The sequence below is a fragment of the Rissa tridactyla genome, chromosome 2 (genome assembly GCF_028500815.1).
Source record: "Rissa tridactyla isolate bRisTri1 chromosome 2, bRisTri1.patW.cur.20221130, whole genome shotgun sequence".
Taxonomy (NCBI): Eukaryota; Metazoa; Chordata; class Aves; order Charadriiformes; family Laridae; genus Rissa; species Rissa tridactyla.
In genome coordinates, this window is record NC_071467.1 from 158,644,097 (window position 1) to 158,667,815 (window position 23,719).

Here is a 23,719-nt window from a genome sequence, read left to right on the forward strand (position 1 = left end):
GTACAATTTCCCCTTTTACTAACTTCCATTATTCAATATAGCTAAGGCATAACTTACACCTTATCAATCACTTTTGGAAAAAAAATGCAACACAAACTTGTGTCTACAATTCATTAGAGTTGTGAATAGCTCATTGAACATGACTTTCACACACTCAGGCAATCCCACCTTCTGAAAGAACACGAGATAAGGTTACTTTAATCCTTTCAAAGAACTGCACTATTTTGCCTTCCTTTTATCCCTTTAAATATCCTTCCTAGTTAAGAAATTAACATTCTCTCTCATACAATTCTTACACAAATTGTACTTTTACTTTTCCGCATCTCTTGTTAATTACATGATGTTATCTCCAATAATCTATTCATGAAGCACAGATAACTTTGGTTACCAATAAAAGGGAAAACTTAGCATAAATTGCTTAGCACAAAGTTAATCTTATAAAGCAAGGAATAAAGAGGATCTAACAGCTATTATATGACTTATCAGCTTCTCTAAAAGGGTCACTCTACTTTTTTTCATGAGACTAATTAAATACCTTAACAATGTCATTGAAACTTCATGAATCTTTCAATAAAATACAGCCTGCCTCTACAACATGTTTTCATTTATTAATCTCACTTAAAATGCAAAGAGCTAGGAGAACCCCATTGACAGTTAAGCAGGGCCACTCAGTTAATTCTTCTTATATGGTTTAAATGCAAAGAATAATGACCACTATAACCTATGACAATTAAAACTATAGCCATCTGTCACAAGATGTTAATCCTCTTATTTCAGCAGCTACTAGACTTTTTGAAAAGCTTTCCCAAAATGCCTACCTTCTGGTGCAAGGAATTGACTTTTCGTCCTCTTGTGTAGGAAGCCCTGCATCATATATCTTGGATATGGTTCAAAAATTTGCAAGTAGAAATGTACATATCCCACAAACCACGGCTCTTCCCTTTCAAGTTTCATAGTATTCTCATTTATGGTGCACAGCATACAGAAAGGGAATGATTCATTGAAATTTTATAATAAAACTTATTTTTCTATTTCCTTAAATACAGTCTAAATGACTCAGTAGTGTCCCTATGATGACTAAGACAATCACGTAATTCCATGATGTGAATTCCTTTCCATCAATGCAAACTAAAACCTAACAAGCACCATGATTTTCCCAATGGATTTATTATTTTAAGACGACCTTATATAAAAATTCATGCCTTAAATACATTTCAATCAAGGACAAAAATTAAAGTTCAGAGTAATCATAAAACTCAAGACAATGATTGTATGCTACCCACACATGAATCCTTTCAAAGCTTCTGGAATATATTTTCTGAGGGGAAAACGCAAGGAGAGAGCAAGTGCTGATTCAAGTATGTGGACTGCACAGATCCTAGTAATACAGGCAGACTGAGTCTGAGTGAACGGGTTGATATTTTCCTCAATTGAGTTGAAAGTAATTTTTAATATAACGTTCCACGTAACTTGGACGAGCTTCTCTTTGATAGTACACAACTCCAAGTGATAAGAAAGTGCGTTGTGGGGTTTAGCCACAAGTCCAGGTCACCTGGAAGAGAAATCTTCAATGCCTGATTTAACTGTTTAAGGTCCCAAAATAGAGTTCACTCATTGTGGAAAAGCAGCACAAGCAAGGAGAGAAAGGCATGGAATCCCTTGTTATTTAATCTAACTCATGATCAAATAGCTAAAATAAGGACACAGGCACTACAGAAAAAGATGGTACTCCCAGCATACTGAAACAATCCCAACCAGTTTGATAAAAGCTAAAAATTAGTTTAATTGTTTATTAAAAGTATCCCTTTTCAGCAAGTTTCAGGGCAACCCCCCCTAATACATCAAGCAGGGACATATTCATATTGTAAATGGGGAAAAAATACTTCCCACTTCAGTGTGTTTCTCTGAGAAGCAACAAAGCAGAATGGCCCACAACCGTCCAGTTCTACACAGAAGGATTCACAGGTTTCTCGAACCTCCACCTCCTCTACCATCGAGGTATGTATGTTAGAAAAGGAAAACCTCCAGGACAAATGGGCCCATTCAAGAACAATTGTCAGAAAACACTCCTAAATGCAATGCAGGCATAGGAAATGTATTGTTAACTAAATCCCAACTCTAGCTTTAAATCTCTAACAGCGCTGATGTGCAGAAAAACCACGCTCCCACCCATCTGGTTTATATGGATGAAGGAAGCGTGTCTCCGGCAAGCAGAGACAAGCCATAATAAGAAACAGTGTGACAGAAAAGTTATAGCAGCCTGCATGGCCTGAAGGAAGAGTAAACCCCAAACTCTTGGATTCGAACACAAACCTAAGTAATTTCTTAAGCAGGTATTTTAAACTAATTTGTCTGGAAGATTTAGTTTCACTTTAGTGTGCAAGCCTCTTCAGGGGTGTGGTGTCGAAGAGCACGTCACCATATTTGGTGGTGCTAACTATTTAAAACTAAGTACAATACAAATAGAAATTGGAGAAAGAGTATAAGAGACATTAATGCCATTTAGAATGAAGTCTCTCTTGAAAAAAGTGAACTTTAATATTAATTTTAAATATTAAAAATATTACATATTTTAAAAATTTATATTAAAATTTTTAATAGTTTTATTTAAAGACAATGAAACCCTTGTGCACATTTTTTGTGCTGAAAGCTAACAGTTTTAGGGATGTGTAAAAAAATTAGGGATTCAAAAGTTCTGGACTGCCTCTGCTTTCAGAGCTAATAAGATAAAACCTCTAACAAAATTCATACCTTATCCTTGGACTTACCAGAGAATGCTCCACGGAAATATTATTACGGTGTTTATTGACCTAGTGTATCTTGGTGACCTGCACGTCACTAACGATTACAAACAACTCTGAGGTCAGAACTAAACTGGATCACGAATATCAAATTCAGGATTTCTACATTACACTCCAAGCTTGAAGGTGCAGTTAAGGTTAATTTAAAAACAATCTGAGAACCTCAAAGATAAATACACATGACTTGGGGATGATGCTTCTCCCTTCATCAAAAAATGCTCAGATTGCTACTGAAAAAGTCAAGAAGCAGCCAGCTTTATCAAAGACAAATATTAGAATTGCTGCTAACCTGGACTTTCAGCTGTATTGGAAAATGACATTTCAGACCTAACTATTTAGTGGTTGAATTACCCAATTCCTGATTTTTAATTCTGGACGGAAATCTCATTTTTGAGATATTTTACACATCTGTGACCTTGCAAACACATTCACGTGAGAACTTTACATACCCAGAGCTCCAAATGTGCCTGTAGGTACTACTCATGTGCTGCGTACAAAGGCCTGAACGTATTTTCCTTTTTGAGTATCCAACAGTCATCCCATAACATTCCTCTAGACCACCTCATTTTATTGTAAACAGTAGCATGACACTGTTTTATAATGAATGAAGCACTTTCTTCTTTCATTCTAAAGAATTAGCAATAACCGAAGGTGTAGAAGATAAATAAACACACATATATATATATTTGTACTGTGATGACACAAATGTACTGAATTATCTTTTGAAAGAATGTTTTCTCAGCTCAGTGAAAATAGCTTAAGAGAACTATACTATCACCTAGGACTCTGTAGTATTATGATAAACATATTTTAGTTCTCCATTTGGTGTTTAAACACCAGATTACACTTACTGCATTGTAGTAGGAAGTCAATTGTATATTTTAATTGTATTTCTTTATGTCTTGAATTCTGCAAAGTATCTCTTTAACAGTGCCTAATTAATGGCTAAATAGCTGTATGCGTAATACTTTTTCCACTTTGCCGTGATAAAAATTTGTGCTTAGCTTACATGACTTAAACTTCACGTTTCATTCATGTAATTATATCAAAAAACAACGTACACACCTATATATAAGAAAATATATCTAAATAAAAACTTTCTTACTGTGAGGGTGACCGAGCAGTGGTACAGGTTGCCCAGAGTGTTTGCGGACTTTCCATCCTTGGAGATATTCAAAAGCCATCTGGACACAGTCCTGGGCAACCAGCTCTAGGTGGCCCTGCTTGAGCAGGGGGGTGGACAAGATGACCTCCAGAGGTCCCTGCCAACCCCAGCCATTCTGTGATTCTGTATGTAGCAGGTACTAAAACTGAGACTGAGGAAAATCTAGCATCGTTAACACAGAAGAAAAAAAAATAATAATTCTACAACTCTGGTTTCCTTGGCAGTGCTAAACAGCAATCACTTAACAAAAAGGTAAATGACAATAACTATAAAATATAAATGCACAAGTTTCATTTTACTATCTACAGAGCATGTGCACTGGAGCTAGCATGACAAGTTAAAGGGTTACTGTATTTAGAAACCATCTATTTCTCTCTTATTTAATAGCTGTTACCACCATGTTTAGCTGCTGCTGCTCCTCCTGCAGATGGGAATTCATTGATATGATTAAATTTGATGGTATGATAATGTATGGTAATCGTGATTAATCAGAAGCCCACTAGCAAATGGAGGATGTTGGGTATTATGTCACCTGCATTTTAAACTGCATTCCCTCTATGCCAGCCTGACAATATTTGACAGCTGGAGGGATCTCATGCTGCATCTGCTCGCTACTACTTATAGATCTGATAAGAGAAAGTGCCCATCATTCCGTCACTATCTTAAGTGCTGTAATTATAGGGCTTTGCAGTCAAGTTGTGAAAACAGTAAGTGTTAAAAACAAAAGCTTTTTGCTAGCTGCTGAACAAGCTCCGTCTCACATCTGCAAGGGCTATAATCTGAAAGAAATGTAATTTGATGCAGCACTCTCATTCAAACATGATTTGCATGAAATGCTGTATAAAGCACTATCCAAGAAATGTCAATCAACACCACCTGATACCATGTATCCTGTTAAATGAAAACAAAATGCTTTCTACGCTACCTGTGATCTGCCACTGCTACACAGTAATAGAATGAAAATTTCATTTACTGTTACTCATTATAGTAAAGCCATAGCTAAAGCAGAATAATTGTAAGGAAGTACGAGAACCATTTTCACAAGTGGCTTTTTATTTCCATTAACAGCTTGTCTCCTACATACATACTGTTGCAAACATGTACTAGTTACTAAATATCAATTCTTACTAAATATCAGTTTAAAATAACTGCCTTACTCAGCTACAGAACTGTTTAAATTGTCCTTACTGTGAGTCCGGGAGAATACGAGCCAGAACCTCAGTAACAGTTGCTAAAATCCTTATTCACATGTAGCAACTCACAATCGAATTTGCAATAATGGAAAAAAAAAAATTTACTCCCTGTTTGCATTTCCCACAGACACACACACGACTGCAAGTAGTTTTGTTCTCAAAAGCCCTGCAAATTTCTGCTTCTACATATGGCAAGAAATGTTTATATAAAGTCACACCCACAGACCGAGGTACACTGTAATACCATTAAACCAACCCAAGTTTGCTAAAACCGCCTTGTAGGCTGGCTGATCCAAGTCAGCCCAAGGAACGCTGTGGGGGAAAACTGTATTCTAATGTACCTTCTATAATTAATTTGTATAGCACTACTATATTGCTTGTCTAAAAGAAATGTTTCAAGCAAGTGGCAATGAAGGACAGCAACCTCTGTTTTGAGCACCTGTTTAAAACCCTCCCAGAGATTAAGGCATAAAGAAGTGTTTAAAAACAGTGTCTGAATTACAAACAACACCTGAAAGCTCAGAATTCATCAAACTGAAGTTTTCAAAATGGTGAAAAAAAATGAGGCAAATCTAATTGATTGCCTTTCATAGCATCCATTTAAGAGAACACCTAATGTCTGGGAAATCAAGTGGAAGCATGTTGAATAAGAATATAAAGAAAGTTTACCAAGGTTTTTGCAGTTTAAGGAAAAAAGAATAAAAAAATCAAGTATTCTTTGGGATAAAGATGATTTTGAAAAGAAATTGTAAGGTAAGTTCCAAAACCAAATCATGTCAAAACCCCCTGGGAAGTGAAAAGACATGTGATGTAGAATATTTAGGGGCCCACAGACAAGGCACTCTATTAAAGTCTTATTTTTACGCTGAATAAAATGTAAATTATGTTATACAATTCAACTCTTTCAGACTCGAATTCTACAGTTATCTGAAAGGTACCCAAGTGCACTAAGGTGTCCGTATCAAGAGAGAAAAGTGTTGTACATTAAAAAATATCAACATCTTCCTGGCATAAATTAGTCAGGCAGCCACTGGTGCCACTTCAGCTTGTGCCTCACACCACACTTCAGACTATTCCGAACTTCAGCTCCGAAACTCAAGCTGACCAAAGTTAATAAAATGTGTCCGTGGGATGGACACCTGCCCAGCTCACACCACGCCCAGGGGGTCCCGTTAAGGACGGCAGCTAAATCGGAATTTATCCATATTTCCTGAAAATTCTGCTGGCACAAGGCATACAGCTGCATTAACAGGCTCTGCTCTCTCTGCAGCAGTTTCAGAGAAGGATTGAGGGCAGAGACAGAGGGGGAATGGCCTCAGATCCAAGGAATTCCTCTCTTCTGCCCTGAGCAGCGTGAAGCAAGTTCTCCCCAACTTCCTCTTCGCTCCAAATGCCTCACTCCAGCCCCAAATTTGGATGCTGGGGATACCTCACGATTTCTGGCTGAAGAATGGCATGACAACATTCGTTCCACTTCTGTATCTCCTTAAAAAAATGCACCTATGGGACACATGAGTATTAATTCAGTGTTCCTTAAGTTAAATAAATGATGTTTGAAGCAAAAAGTCTTCATACTTTTTTTTTTCAGGCAAACACTGAAATACCGCAGACACAGAATGTGCTTGTGAACTCACATAAGGGATAAAAAGATCGGGACCATCAACTTAACTCCTAGTTTCATATTAAGTAATGGTCTGGCCTCTATAGTAGTCACTTAGCAGCAACCTACATATAAAGTGTTTAGAAACACCTCTTCCATTTTCTGTTTAATTTCTTTTCCCCTTGTTTTACCCCATCCTTCTTCACAGAAGGCAAGAGTTGAAAGAGAAATTATCCCAGCTAACAAACAATGGAGGACAGGAACCACGATGGTCCCTCTTGTGTAACAAGAAAAAACACAGGCTCCGTACCTGCACTGGGGCATCCACAAGAATTAATAATATCATCAGAAAACGTGAAGAATTCAGAAGACCCATACAACTAGCCTATGAATAAAGTCTTCTGTCACGTTCCCATAAATGTATCAGTCCCCAAAGTAGACTGTCATTTGTGAAATGCCAACTGTGATGCCAAGACAGGAAGTCAGAAAAAGGCATCTTAACCACTTTAAAGCAAGGGCAGATGATAACACAAGACCTTCAGAAGGACTCATGCCAAAGAGGTTATCTTAATCTGTTCTTTAAACAGATTATAGAATGCATGCGGTTGGCACTTTCACAGTTCCAGGTTAATTCAAATACCTGGAAAAATATTATCATCAACTATGCCTGAAAACTGGATTACTATCAACTACCTGAAGAGTACTGTGCAATTTAGACAAGCAGAGAAGCCTCCACAGAACTCAGGTCTTTAACTCCCAGTTACCACAAGTTCACCACGTTACTCAGCTGTAACATGCCTCAGATCCACTATTTATTCAGTCCTAATCAGTTGACCATAACTTTCAAACATCATTTACACTGTCACCTTGAATGCTTACGGAATAAGACACAGACAACTTCCTTGCTTGAGTCAAGATTACTGTAAATGTTAAAATAACACTAAGTAGGGAACACAGATTCACATCACTATATCCCTTCTAGTACTTCCTCGCTAAACATTGCAGGAGTTAAGCTTTAAGTAAGAAATAATTGAACAATGAGCCCTACCCTGAAATATTAAAACTTAGATTCAAGGTTAAGTTAATTTAATCAGTCCCAACTCCAAGCAGGTTCAATCCTGATCAGCATTACCCCGATTTAGTACTACATTATTTCTTGTAATTTAGAACTCGCACCAATATGCTAACATGCTCATTACAACTTTGTTGAACTCTCCAATTACATCCTTCAGCAGAAGGTTGTAAGAATTAACCATTACATGGTTACAAGGCACTTCATTAGCCCTAAATTAATAACACCTGGTTTCCAATGGATTTATGACTTGCAATTGATTAGCTCTGATTGAATCCCTTCCCATGTTCAGAGCACACACAGGGTCTCTGTGCTGAGAGGTTTCTCTCCTAGGTAAGAGGAGAGGGACTCAGAGGCAAATTTTCCTTCAGTTTAGCCCCTTTTAGGTCTCTCCTTACAAGAATTTCATTACCTTTAATGTTCCTACCTCTGCCACATTCAATCAAAATAGACCATCCAGTTCAAAATTAAAGGAGAAAGCAGGCTACAAATACTTAATTCTAACCCCACAGTTTTTTCTGAGCACTTTGTTTCTAAAAATCAGTTGACTATTGTCCTTTGATTAGGCAATCCTAAAAACAAGAGCAAATTCAAGTTATTACACATCCAGAGATTCTTTCTACAATGAGAAAAAGGATGAATGAACTATAGTCTGGAATACTTCTTTGATCTTTTTCAAATGGCCTGTCAAAGTTGTCTAACCATTGCTATAAGTCAACATTTATACATAAACAAGTGAATTATAATGGCACAAAGGCATTTGACATGTAACAGAGCAAAAAAGGTAGTTCTGCAAGATAAAACGTTCAAGTCAAAAAGTAAATTTGTCTTCAGCTGAAGAGCTAACATACTACACTTAATAAAACAAACATGAGATATGTACACAGTGACACTTAATTCCTAATCCTTATATGAGTGATAACCTATGCAAAATTTATAAAGTACTTCATAAGGGAAGTCCATATTATAACCACTTTATAACTCAGTGAATCATGAAAATATTAAGTAACTTTCTCAGGGTCATACAGCAGGTTAAGAGCAAAAGTAGGGAAAAAAAACCAAACCACACAGGGCAACCAAATCAAGGTACTGGATCCTCTGAGTTAAGAAGAGGGAGGAAAAAAGAAGCACAGTGACTCTTTGCCAGTGCATTGCTTACATAAAAAGGCATCAAGCAGCCATTTTTCCTTCAGGCAAAAGGAGCAAGAGTCTTACCAAAAACGTTCAGTCTATTTTATTTCTCTTTAAAAACTGTTGCATACAAGATTAGCTAGGTTTGCAGTACTTCTCAACTTGCAAAACCAAAAGGGAACAGAATTTACATCTAATTTCACAGTCAATTTAAAAAAAAAAATAATTTCCAATTTTTCTACACTGACATAAACACACTTCAAAGATGTCAATTACAATGCCTTTACAGATACTCCTTGTCCTCCAATTTCTTTTTCATCCCAAATTGCGTTTATTGGCAAAGCAACTTACAGGCAAAGGAAAACAAATAAAAGATACTTGTTTTCATAAAAAAACCAATCAGAATTATTTTTTAAATGTTAATAAGGTCTCCACATAATACTAAAGGCTGCTGAAGAAAACTATTTCCTCTGAAAAACCAAAATATTTTTTAATAGAATCTCAAGTTAAAGTGTTGATGATAAAATTGTATATAACACGAATTTACTTAATGAAACTGTGGTTTTACTGCTTAACCTTTTTATACCTCAGAGAAGAAACACGACAATTTAAAAACTCAGTTACTGTACAAAATATGGACATCACAATTCCTCAGCTTGATGTCTTGGTCAAAAAATATTCTGTGTCAAAACCAACCAGGTATGCACATGGCAATCAAAAGTCACAGCAGGTTTCTGAAATCTGCTTCTTTCAAACACATCTGATCTCTACACAAGTAATTTACTGTGTGATACCACACTGATGTTCACAAACATCTACTTTCCTTCTTCAACATCACACACATTAACAGAGGATCATTTTTGTGTTTTATATATTTGGGAAACATAATATACGGGTCTTCGTTTGAAAATATTTAAGGCAATATTGCATGAACTTATTTTCCTTTCGCTTATTTTGATACGCAGCAAACCACCTGAACTAAAAATTTAGGACAACAAAACTGAAATGATGAGAAAAGGTCTAGAGCACACACTTTCCCCTTCATAGAATTAAAAAAAATAATCAAGTGAAATTAGCAGCTAAGTGCCTTGTTTGTTTTAGAAGTTAGAAACGCAAGAGAAAAAGCAAGGTCATGCAATGCCATTCACATTTTTATATAAAAAACATGAGGGCATTTAAATGCCTGAAGTAATGACAAAAATCACTGCCGATTTTTACAATAAATATATATTACTGATTTTTAAGCTTAGAGATTATTTCAAGTAGCCTTTTATTATATCAAATAAAATAAGGATTCTATTTATACAGAAAGAGTCAAGTAATAAAATGAAGCCCATATTCCTTAAGACAAGATGCATTCGCGCCTCTCCCACTGGAGAGACTGGTTCAACAATTTTACAGTTAAACAGAATTAATTCTACTCTCAAAAATCCATTGACCTTAAGCTTTTAACAAACATTTTCAACTGCAGAGTGTATTGTCAATATTTACAAATCCTTAAAATTATATTTCACTAGAACAGCTTTTATTTGCTATATTAATATTTCCTTGCAAATGTATGCTTATCCATATCAGAGAAGAAGAAACAGCTGCTACTCACAGGAAATCTCTGGGGTCCTACAGCAGGTCTTGGCTGGGCTGGAACTGGCAGCAAGGGCACTGAAACAAGAAGCACCTTTTAACACCATTTGTTTTACCTAACAGTTGTTGCTGTTATTTCCAAAAGCAGTTGCAGTAAGAACGACGATTAAAATCTGCTACGTTCACCCTCAAATGTCACAGTTCCTACAATTAACTTTAAGCAACCATTCCCTCCCCTGCAACATGCAACAGGGCAATTAGGATTCTCCTAGTTAATTTACATAATCTAATTCTGCATTTTCCAGAATTAAATGGCTCCTTGTTGCAGGAAGGAAAACCAGAATACTTACTCAGCCAAAGACGTCTCTTAGACAAAGCTGACAGAGACTCTAACGATAATTTCATGTTTCAAATAAAAGAATACATGATTAATTTGCCTTTTCAACTTCATGCCCCTCAAGATTTCCTAGGTATCTCCCAGTCTTACCACCAAACTCCCACAACAAGCATGGGCATGAGAGGTTCTAGCCGGTATAAATCACTGTTCACAGGAAGGCAAAATGAGGCAGGCAGTGGCAATTAACAGCAAGCAGACGATACTTAATCTGGCCTTGCCACTGTAGTAGTATTTGCAACTGTGATCACAGTTTGTGTAATCACAGAACTGCTGAACTCAGATGAAAGACTGCTATTTCATAAAGAGACACCAAGAAGAATTAGGAGACCCTTTTTCTGAAAAAAAAAAAAAACAAAAACCCTCCAAAATTAATATTTCAGGGGGATTAATCTGGATGACTTGTCCGTACAACTGCATTTCAAAAGACAAAAAAATATTTCCCAAAACATTTGCTTAATATTATGTCGTAATGCACAAAGCATCTACTGCTGGATCACCCTGGGGATTGAATCTTTACTTGAATCCCCAGAACACTGTGTAATGACAGATTTCCCATTTTCCAGTGCAGTTTTTTTTTCCTCTCTGAGTTGTCCAAGTGGTTAAAAGTACAAATGTTTCAATGTTAAACAAAAGGCCTAGAGAAGTTAAATAAAGCATTTCAAAGAGCACTGAATTTATTAAATTTACTAAAAACTTTTAGTAAGGTTATTTTTCTTCAATTTGTTTTTAGCATTTCTGAAAGTGACAGGAAAATGTTTCTCACACAGAGTTAAATATCAACTTAGTACTGTATTACACTCCACAGCAGGAAAGATGTTAAGAAATGCAGCTAATTTAAGGGAGAAGTTAGGTGTAATTTCCAACACAGGAATTTACTAAGATGCCTCAAAAATCCCTTTTTTCCCCCCTTGGTAACTGAGGCACAAGAACTAATGCATTTTGAGTTCACGTCCATGCCTGGTTTCTATCCACTTTTGTTAAGTACTTGTGGTTTACTAGTTCAGGGACTGACGGGGTAAACTAATTGCACCAGTCTTTCAGCACCGAAGGACTGTGTGCAAACTTTGTATCACATTACATGAGAAAATTAGCTGAATAGTCTCATCTCAGCTTCTAATGAACACCTGTCGATATCAAACAGCCATGGCCACCTGGAAAAAAACTGACAGGGTGCTCTTGACAGACCTAGGACTAAAATAGCTCAGGTATTACAGGTCAGAGAGGCACTGAGAAAAATCACGTAAGGTGCGAAATGTAGAGAAATGTCAACTGAACAGGGCACTTGTGTCTATTTCAGTATCCTGCCTCTGGCAGTAGCATATAGAGATAGATATATTTATATATTTTAAACAAGTTAATTTAATACTCATGAAAGATACAGTAGTTCAAACTCTGTGCCCTTTCAATCCTTGGACACTTGCTGAAACAGCAAAGAAGTTTCAAATAAGCATTCATTTTCCTGATGTCAAATCTTCCATAGGTTTGAAAGTATATTTCAAAAATAACACACAGCATGTTGTTAGACACTATTTTAAGAAGATTAAATTGATTTTGGCTGTAAATTCCAATGCTATACCTGAACAGATGAAGAAGGAATTCCCATATTGATTATTTAGGAGAATTATAATGTAATTTTTCCCAGGACATCAAAACCATTTTTAAAAGGTAAATGGCCTACTAATCTAGTGAGCTGCTATAAACTGCTCACTAGTTCATATCAATTTTGGCAGCACCTCCGTATCCTTGAAACAGTTATTCGTGGTATAAACATTGAGGTGGAAAAAAAACCTCAATACCTGTATCACAGGCTGAATTTCACAGTATTTCATAGTACATCTATGTACAGACCTCCAGTATTTGCAAATTGATTATATTCGATTTTGGACATGCATTCAGCCAAAAATTACTACTTACAACTCAAAACTGATTTTCAGAATAGGACACAAAGAAGAGAGAGAAAACAATATGACAAGCAAGCAACTAAAAGAAATGGGATTCAGGCACAGCTGAACACCAACCGAACAGTATCTGCAGCAGGTATGTACAGAGGCTCGCATAACCATTTTAGGGGTTTTGATACGACTGAGTCCTTCTTAATCATTTATGAAGCTTCAAAGACTAAAAATAGGAGAAATTTATTTGAAACAACGCTGACTTGAAAGTAACTACTTTTTGAACCAAGATTCAAGGCCGGGCAGGGAGATGGTAACTCACTGTAAGAGTTATGCCTTTGAGACATCAAAGGAACAGGCCAATGATAGGGTTCTTCAAAAGTGCTTCAACTCACTTTCAGGCTGAAGTAGTTGGCAACTAGAGCTCTTACACACGCTACTTTATACGCATGAAAATTTCATAACAATTTACAGGAGGTTTGAGTCTATCTTACAAAGTACTGATATACCTGATGCATTTCAAGACTAACTCAAACCAAAAAGATGTTGAGAAAGTATATTTCTATGATTTGCAGTTAGAAAAAGTGTCCCTGGTGCTAACAATTAGAAGTATGTGAGCTTAATCCTGACATCAAATTAGAGAGGGAAAAAAAATGCCAGTCTGCATTAAAACATGACAGCACGCCACTAAAATTACCAGAACCTAAGTGTGCATATCATGTGCTTCCAGACATGGCATTTTTAGCTTCCAGGTATCACATTTTCAACAACAGAATCCCAATAAACTCTACACCTATCTGGCTGTATTCTCAAATGCGTAAAATCCCTCATGTATCCGGAAATATATTCAGCCAAGAAGGGGCAGGACATCATCAAGAACATGAAGTTGATCTGATCTTTCACACTTCCCCTTATCCTGAAATACACGATGCCGCATGTGAAACACATGCTGATGTTGTCAACTACCAGCCTCTTCCTGCTGGGACCTCAGGTAGATGTTTATACTGTGGAGGACCTTAAGATGTTTAGCACAGCTCTCCCTGAGCTGGAATTTCTGTCTACCATTTGCCTGCAGCGATTGCTTAAAAACTCACCTTAATATGCAAATGCCATTGAAGATTTTAGAATTATGCTCATCTTCCTTGAAGAAGATGACTGATTTCCTACAGGTGTGCAAATGTATACTTTCATGTAACATATCCGCACTGCTGCAGACTGGGAGACTGAGATGGCCACTACTCTCAGCCATGACAGAAGACTCAGCTTCCCATACATGCTCTCTAATCAAGAAGATTAAAATTCTACAGTGATTTCAAAGACTGCATTTAACACTAGTTAGTTCTGCACACAGTTCTGCACACCTATTAGCAGAAATATTCAGTAGCCCTGCCGAGAATTCCTTCAGTAAAACGGATGACACAAGGCCACCTCATAAGAACCAGCTGCCATCGATACGCATAGCAAAGATCTGAAATACAGGTCTTACACAACTCAAAAATGGACCGCTCATTCTCCAGGGCTGCTTATTCTGAGAGGATGACTAGACTTTTACCAGTCAAGAAATGAATGTACACACTAAGTCAGCAGGTATAAGATCTAAAAAAAAGACTACAAATCCAATCTTGAAGATCTCTTAACATGCAGGAGGTACACAACTTTGTTGAAATGAAGATCTGCAAGTAAAGATTAAAAAAAAAAAAAAAAAAAAGACTAATGCTCAAGATAAAGCAAGGCCCCTGGGATACCCATAGTGCCACAGAGGTAATGGTAAGGCTGAGAAAAGCCTGAAGCTGCCTGGTAATGTGAAAAAAAAAAAACAACACTTAGACAAAAGAAAGAAGATACACTGGTATACTTTTGGCATTAGGCAAAGGCAAAAATCCTCAGTAGCCATTGCTGGTGTTAGGAGGAAGCTTGTTCACCAAGATGCAGAAGATTTGTTGACTGTTTCACAGTGCGAGAGGAGAGGTATCTGGAATACTTAAAAAACAATTGTTGCTTTTCACAAAACAAGAACTGTTGCTTCGAAAATGTTAGGAAAATGCACAGAAGGCATAAATCCAAGACTAAAGGACCTTCTGGACTACTTCCAGATAATCTGTTCTGATGCATAATTTTGTGGAAAGCACTGATTTTATTAGACAGGAAAAAGTGAAATAATGTCTATAAAGCCATCTGTGAGAAGCCTAATAGATCTCTATCAACTGACAATATCCAACCCTGCCAAATTCCTACTCTTCATTGGTCAAATAAATGAAGTAAAGATAGCACTGGCTTGGAGTTCTGATTATTTGAAGGGGGAAAAATACAGAAAACCTAATGATAAATACATATAAATTTGTATGTATTTCTTTACTTTGTCTAGTTCCAAGAGATTCACAAATCAGAGCAACATGGGTGTCTTATTTTATCCTCTAAGGGATTAAACATTTTGCAAATAAGGAGTAATGTTAACAGCTCTGCTGAGAGCTGCCCTAAAGAGTGTAGCCCAAAGAGTGCTTGTGTTAAGTTACGGGGTGGGGGGGGGAAATCTATTTGCAGGCTGCGGATCAAGCTATCGCAAACATGGCACTGAAGGAGAACTGAGGGCATGTATCTTGTTGAGTAAGGAGAGCAGCTGGTACCTTTCACAGAGCAATTACAGTGCAAGGGGTGCCTCAGTGTACTCTCACTGAAATAGGCGGGTGGTCATTCTGTGAATGCTTGGCTGAAGCTGGAATCATGTGCAAAATTATAAACTGCAGAACTTACCTAGTTTTGAAAACTGACATATGCTACTTTTTAAAAGTACATTGTCTTTTCAGTTTCCATTTTTACCGCTCTTTACTTTGTTACAGTAGAGTAACAAAGACAATAAAGAAGTTGAAAAGGCTTTACTATTTCAGCTGGCCACAGTCCAACAACATTATGTCTTACTCCAGGCAAAACATTTTTTCAAGCTTAAGGAAAAAAATATCAGCCTGAAGCGCATTTCCATGAAGTGATAAACAAGTTGTTCCTTCTCTGGCAAAGAATAAGATGTCATACTCGCATGACTGGGAAGGTGTTTCAAAAGCTCACCTTGTACAGGTGTCACTACTGTCCCCTTGAAATGTGGATTTATGTGTATGTTCTTCGGTTGCTGAGGTGTCACTGGAGGTGGAGTCATCATTATTCTAGGCGTTTCTATCTGAGGGGGCATATGTAGCCCTGGAGGAGGAGAAGAATGATGCTGATGCTGTAAAGGAAGCAGAGATTGTAACTGTTGCTGCTGCTGCTGCTGCTGTTGTTGTTGCTGCTGCTGCTGCTGCTGTTGTTGTTGTTGCTGCTGCTGCTGCTGCTGCTGGAACAGACTCCTAACAGGTTGCTGGTGTGTTGGAATTAACCTCTGTGAATGAGTCTAAAGTCAGACAAAAGAATAAAATCAATAGGCTTTAAAGTTAAAATATCCTGACATAAACCGTCACAAAACCAAGACACCTTTGGAGAACAGTTAAGGACAAATATGAAAAGAAAAACTTCTTTCCCATATCATAACTGGAACTGTTAGGAACCATCAGCACAGGAAAGCAAAGGGACAATTGAAGACATTCATGTGAAAGAGAGGACGGCAGAGCAAGGAAGCACACAGGGAATGCAGACATTCATTCAGTTATTTTTGGCAGGGAAACTGCCTAGTTTCATATGCAGGGTTCTGCTTATGTCACTGGAAACTGTCATCAGCTGCAAACATAAGGTATATGTGATGACCACTAGAAATCTGAGTCCTAGTATCAAAACAAATCAACTAACTTTTGTTTCACATATAGAAGAGCCTCTCTGAAAAAAACAGACCTAACAGTAGCAATAAAAGTCAAAACATAAATTAGGCTAGATTCTTAAGATACCAGTGCAGCCCACCTACCCATATCGCTTGAAGAAAAAGCTACTTTAAAGCTACCTTTCAAAGGTACCTTTGGTAACTCAGAAAAAAGTCTCTTGCTGGCAACACTCTCAAACACAAATGGCCAAAATCAGTTATAATAAAAAAAAAAAATTATCATGTTTCTCTTCAGAGACATTCTTCTGCTTCTGAACTCACTGATACTAGATATCAGCCCTAGTCCAGTAACTTCCAAATGGTAGTGCAAGAAGAGTCCCAAACAGGCAACCTTTTAGTAACAAAGACGTGACACATCATTTTTTCCAGAAGCCATATACATAAAGCAAAGCAGCCACAAAGTATGCACAAGAAGAAGATATTGTGACGAGCACAATATGTTTACAACATTTAAGATCAAAATAACTAGCAAAGACTGCAGCAATACAGAAAAAAAAATTATTCCACCTTCGTTGTTTTAAAAGCACGAAATATTCTACTGCAAGGCTCTCAACCGCTGAGATATCCACCGACTCCTGCCAGTGATCAGCACCTAGAGCTACTGCTGTTGGAAAAAATCCCCTTTGTTTAATACAGATGACCTTGTCCTGCAAAGACATACACAGGCTTTGTTCTACAATCTCAGCTTCCAATACATTTTATGATAGTTAACAAAAATAAGTGTGGGCTATCTCTTGATCGCACATCTGCTGGGCTTTTTTGGTTTTGGATGGAAAAAGTAACATCTTTTAGTTTGCGGGGGGAGAAGTGTAACAAAGCTAAATTTCACCTGAAATTCCAAGATACTAATTTATCTAGTAGTGCTAACCTTCCTAGGGTTTTATTTGCCTCCATAGTAGCATGGCAGGTATACAAATGGATTTTTTTTTTTTTTAGAAGTATCAGCAAAAATATTATTTTTACAAAACCCAAGATGTATTTTACAGAATCATATCTTTTTAAAGCTAAATTACTATTAATAATGTGGGACTGAACACGTTTGCATGTTGCACGTAGAGGAATTCTCAGAGGAATTAGCTTTTTTCCTTATGCGATCCAGTAGGTAAGCCTGATTGTGTTGTATGAGTCGAAATCCACTTTTCATTTGGAGGCTATGAGATTCCTCGAGTTGAGGCTGGTAACAGGACTAAGTACATACTTTCACAATCACGTTATGCAAAGCTTATCTTGCCTAACAGTGCCCTGAAAGAGCAAAAAGTGTACGTTGGAATACATATTCCCCCTTTGTAAAGATTCACAGTTTAGAATGCATTTTGCCATAATTTCGTGAAAGTATGTTCAAAGAATACTAAGGACTAAAAGGTACCATTGTGGATGGCTGGTTTGGCAGCAGAGCAGGCCTGTGATCCTTCATTCTTCCCCTATCGTTATTGTCTCTCCTTTGTTCTCCCATTCCGTGGCACATAACTGAGCCTCCTCTTCGCCCTCCTCTCCTTGAGCCATACCGTCCCTGTTTAAGTTGCCTTTCCCTCTCTTCAAATTCAAGTAATGCTGCTTTGGCTTCTGCAGAAAGTTCTGTTAAAAGAGAGAGATGGGGAAAAATATTTTAGTTTCATGCTGAAAGATGGAAAATACCATGAAAAAAACATTACTAGAATTATAGAAGCATCCCTGCAACTAACATAAAATTTGCAGGCACTTTCATCTCCTTTAGGTGGCATGTTAACATTTCATTAAAGACATCTTTAAAAAGAAAAAGCACACAGACACTTATATCTGTTGCACAGGCAAAAAGCAGCAGGTAAATGAAAACAAACATGAACAAAAAGGTTTGCTTGTGTTTTTTTTTAAATGCTACTGAAGTTTGCCTTATGCTGTTAAGACGATGCTGTGGATCCTCTCACATTTGTGTTATCTTAAACAACATATCGCTTATCTGCAGAGATGTCAGGCAATGAAACCCCCAGAAAACTTTACAATAAAGGGTACGTTGAGTTTTCCATATAAACAGATTTTATCCACCAGACTCTTTTGTGCATTGGCCTGTTCCAAAGAAAGACCTTCTAGTCACTGAAGTGTTTTTCCGGTATGTAACTACTTCATATTTATTCTACTATATGTGATTTAAGAACCAGCTGTACTTTACAAGTGATAATTCCACTTGAGAGAGAGTGTGCACACTTCAAAATCTGTGCTCAGCTCAAGCCAAATACACTGTCACTGATAACACCCACCCAACTCACATCGCAGGTAAATACCAGAGAATGGATGGTACTCAATGAAGACTGCCAAATTTGCTTGAAACCTGGGACAATGCTGATAACATGCAGTAGCAGTCCTGGGTAACCAAATTACTTGGAAGTACAAAGAAAGTCTACAACAAACTCCAGGAAACACACCATGACAGTACAGGCAGTGCCATTCACCAGGTTTCGGTTACTTAAAGGGGATAAACTAACCCAAATATGCAGCTGAGGATTTTGCTACGTGGCAGACAGATCCTTCGTTACCTCTAAAATTGACTTCTGCCTCTAACAGAGCAAAATTAAATTACTCTACAAGAAACACACCCCTGGCAAATAAAAACATATTTTGAATTCATATAAATAGTAACTAGTACAAGAATTCCAGTTTTCCATTTAAAGAGTCTGCTCTTAATGTTAAAGGAGACTGGGTACAGGGACTGCTTTTCAGGAGGAAGTGTTTTTACTTGCTAATACTACACATAGCAGCTATAATATCTGACGATCAGAATAAGAATAGTTTGCGTCTGGCAGCTGAGACAATACTACAACATCTCCACATCACTACATATCCTCCATCAAGAATACATAACTAAAGCAATTAGGAAACTATTAAAATTTCTTGTGAGTCTAACAGACAAAGCTACTTAAACCACCATCTTAAACATCTTCATAAGTAATCTCAATTGGTCTTTGAAGTTGAGGATTGACAGAAGGGCAGAAGAGGGTGAGCGCCATGCATTCCCACTGCAGCAGTTGTTCTTACTTGGCTATAAAAGCTACCTGCACCACTGAGCTGCAAAGACTGTAAATTTGCATGCCCCAGTTTTCAAAGGTATTCAGCACATCCAGAAAAGCAGGGGCTTTTTGATTAAAAAAAAAAAAATTTTAGAACTTCCTGACTGTCTAAGGACACAGCAAACATGACAGACTCCTAGAAGACCAGGATTTGCCATATAGCTTCCTATTTCAATTCTGCATGTTGGTAATGAGACAAGTTTCTCTACCTCCTTTTCTCTCCCCTCTCTGACACCACAATTAAGTGGCATAAAGCCTTAATTTACAACCACACCAGATACTCTTATGAAATGCTACCTCTGCCCTAGGCACCTGCCTCAAGAGATCAGCAGAGCCCAAGACAATCAGGCTTTATCAGGAAAATTGCATAGTATGCTTAGAAAGGGGCAAGGAATCACACTCCCTAAAGTCTTAGTGTGGTATTAAATTTGCACATGATGGATTTCTGAGGAAAATTAAGACAAAATGTACTCTTGTCCAAAGCAATCAAAAGCATTAGAAGGCGACTAAAACGACCACCTTATCCATCCTTAGCTGTCAGGGATGAAAAAAGCTAGTTTAATGGGAAAAACAGAACTCTGATTTCAAACCTCCTTCCTATTCGCACCTGCAGCAAGTTCAGTTTCTTTACAGGCTTGCAAGTGTGAGAGGGCTAACATGGGCTTTTAGTTGGTCTGCAGGAAAGAAAGATCACCAGCTCCCATATATTTATGGGAAGAATGGTGCCATTACGTTGCAAAGCAACAGCTCTCCTTCCTTTAACCAGGGAGGATCCAAATCCTACAGGACATGCAGGAAAGTTCTTTTTCCCCAAGAATAGGACAGGCAGGGCAATTTTTCTGTCATCTTGCACGCTATACCCCTGAACTCAGCAAGACAGTTTGGAAAGCAAAGTTCATTCATTGCAACAAGTACCTACCACTGATATTCACTCAAGGCGATAAGAAGCTATTTCCTATTAAACAGATTAGAAGTCACATGTGAGGAAAGCAACTCTTAATGAACCCGGGAATAGAGCTAGTCCTCCTACAAGATTATGTCTGAGTCTCTCAGCCTCTTGAGCACACATCGAAGGACACTGAACAGAAACAACTTCAGAAGAAAGAATGAGCTGCTCCAAACAAAATGACTTCAGAGGGCTGCCCTGACTAAGTATGGGGAAGGGATGACAGCATCCAGGGCCAAGTCAGTCTTGATGATCTTCAATGTGCAGATATTTTTCACCCTCTTCAAAGTGAAAACTAATAAATTGTTTTCCTACTCGCTTTACACAAAAGTTCTCAAACTTTAAAGGCTGTGTCTTTAACGGCACAGTCCACATATTCAGTTTTTTCAGCCATAAAACTGAAAATATGTATAACACTGACCTTGGAAAAAAAATCCCAATTCAAACAAACCCCCCCATGAATTCACTGCATCATTACATTCACACCACATCTATAACCACAGAAGATAACTATTTAATATTTTTTTTTTAAAAAAAAGGAATGTAAGACTGAATTAACATCAAGCATACTTCCCCCACAACACGCCACTGAAGGCAACAGTGTCCTACCTGTGAAGGATTTTGATTACACAAAACTGCAGGTTCAGAGCCTTCAAGACAGACTGCAAAAGTGAAGACTCATGCAGTGAACTAGTGTCATGAATACCTCAAATGCTTTTTATTGCTACCAGTCACTATGCAGCAAAATATACAGTCAGCTCAATTATTACGTGGTCTGTTTCTCAAATTTGAGAGCATTGTGCCACACATGCAGAGATCGAGGAGAGGAGGTTTTGCAGGGAGGGGAGCAAGAGAAATAGTCCCTGTCTTCCCTGAAAGCAAGATCAGACTGCTAACTAGAAAAGAGGTGATGGGCAGAGGAAGAAGAGACCATCTTTCCCTCCGTAGACTCTTCCAAAGCATAGCCAGGCATTCATATGAAAAGGCGGACTGCTTCTCCTTGGCTAAGAGCCTGTGAGCACTGTCGGCAAAACAAACCGAGCCAGACTGGCGGCTGCCATGCCCCCTGGACCTTGCGTGCAGGCAGCTGCAGCACATGGCCACCAACTCCTGCCTACACCAAGCCTGAGCAGAGGGCTCTGCAGCTACAGCTGCCTTGGGTGGCTCCCCGAGAGCATTTCAAATCCCCAGGTTTGAGAATCCCCGAATCCCTATTATCCTGGATAATGCAGAGATAAATCACATTCCAGAACAGCTACACATATACATTTACATACATATAAATCTAAACTGAGTGCGAGAGAAAATGTTCTTTTAACTTTTTTCTACGCATCATCCAGACCCGCAACCTGATTCCACTAGGTGCTTCTGCACGCACTGCAACAGGACGACAGTGAAACATTCATTTTAATTTCCTCCTCTTGCCTGAAATCTCAGCCACTAGTTATCAGAGTGAACACAAGCCAACTAAGCAGGACATAACAAAAATACCACATACAATAATCTGTGTTATCACTTTGCAAATGGCTCTGCACGGTAGGGTTTTTGGGGGTTTATTTGGGTTTTTTTTGTTGTTTTGGTTTTTTTTAATTAGGTACAGAGAATACTTTAATTCAGTGATGCCATACAAAGCAATTTCTCTTCTTCACATTCCTTAACGGGTAACTAAATCCAGAGCATAATGACAATTCTGACTCTGGAAAGACTTCAGCTACATGCACTAAGAGAAGTTATATATTTCTCATCAACAATGACAAAGTCAGTATCTCTAGAAATCGACTGAATATTTGTCCTTCAGTACCTCTTTTAAACTTTTCAAAACCACTACTTATATTATCTTGAATAGAGAAATGCTTGGGAAAGATCTCAGCTACATTCAATATACTCTATATTTTTACATTATTTTTTTTACCAGCACACACTTATTCCCATCTTGACTGTACAGTTCTCACAAGCACAGTTAATGCAGTGAATCAGCAATTATTTTTCTAGTGTCTCTAAGTGTCAAGATTAATTTCACTATCCCTGGTAATAAAATGGTTTCAAATGACATCTTTAATCAGCAAGTAAGAATGCACTCCTCCAATAGAGACAAGCTGTCACAAAAGGTCACGAAAATGTGACAGGATGGAAATTACGTTTGTAACTTCAACTGAAATGTTAATTCCTCTTTAAGTGTTTTCTCAACTATGTTCAGATTTTAAAGTAAGGAAATGTAGCTCTGCGACAAAGTTTCATTTTTAAACCAGTAGCATCTGTAAAAATTTGCTCTACAATCTCAAAAGCAAGGAGATATTTATATGCAAACAAGTATTTTTTTGCTGTTTAACTTTCTACCACATGGTCAATCATTTGGTCTCTTTATCAACAAATTAACATAAAAAACTTGTATGAATAGAAACCATTTCACAACAGTAAGACTGTATATTTACCAAAGATTAGTTTCAAAAAAAGGTCTTTAGATTAAAGATTCACCCATATTTGCATTAACTTTTCCTTATATCTCAGAGCTACATCCCAAAGGACTTAAAATTACACTTAAAAGTAAGTCTAATTGGAATCACTGTTCCTTTAACAGTCAAGCTCCACTATAAGTTTTCTCCTTATTGGCTGGTCTTGTCTTTACATTAAACTATAGAGTAAATCCACAGATAAGACAAAAACACATGCAACTGTCATCACCTCGCAATTATGTGCGACAATTTAGCTATTCCAGTGCACTCTTGTTTTTAAAATATTCTGTTTTGTAGAGTCACCAGCACCTTTTGTGAAAATAAGGTATGTTCTGTATGTGGTATGTAGATATTCTGTCTTATGGTTGAAGACACATTTGGAATGCACCTCAGCTAAAATATCCCTTGCCCGTGTAAACTACTCTGTGCCTCTAGAGGGTTCCCTTCAGTCTTATTCTAATCAGAATGAATCCCTGATTATTAACACAATGCTGAACAAAGACTCTTAATACACACTTTGCCTGAAATTGTAAGAGGAGCTATTTGCTAAATACGAACAACAGATGAGAAAGATCTTGATTCAAAATTATGCACAGACATCTCACTCACGGCACGACATGACCTACACAAATACCACTGTGGAAGTCT

The 23,719-nt window shown here is 37.6% G+C and overlaps 1 protein-coding gene across 11 annotated transcripts in view; it reads right to left on the minus strand.

The window, feature by feature from the left end:
- RBM33 (RNA binding motif protein 33) overlaps positions 1–23,719 on the minus strand; it is a 102,431-nt gene that overhangs the window by 49,367 nt on the left and 29,345 nt on the right. For 10 of the 11 annotated variants that reach the window (XM_054192068.1, XM_054192069.1, XM_054192071.1 and 7 more), the window contains 3 exons: positions 17,998–18,206; positions 15,893–16,211; positions 10,563–10,621 (listed from right to left, as the gene is read on the minus strand). In XM_054192068.1, the coding sequence (XP_054048043.1) occupies positions 10,563–10,621; positions 15,893–16,211; positions 17,998–18,206 (587 nt within the window). The remainder of the gene's footprint in view (positions 1–10,562; positions 10,622–15,892; positions 16,212–17,997; positions 18,207–23,719) is intronic. The other variant, XM_054192070.1, reaches the window with a different exon arrangement.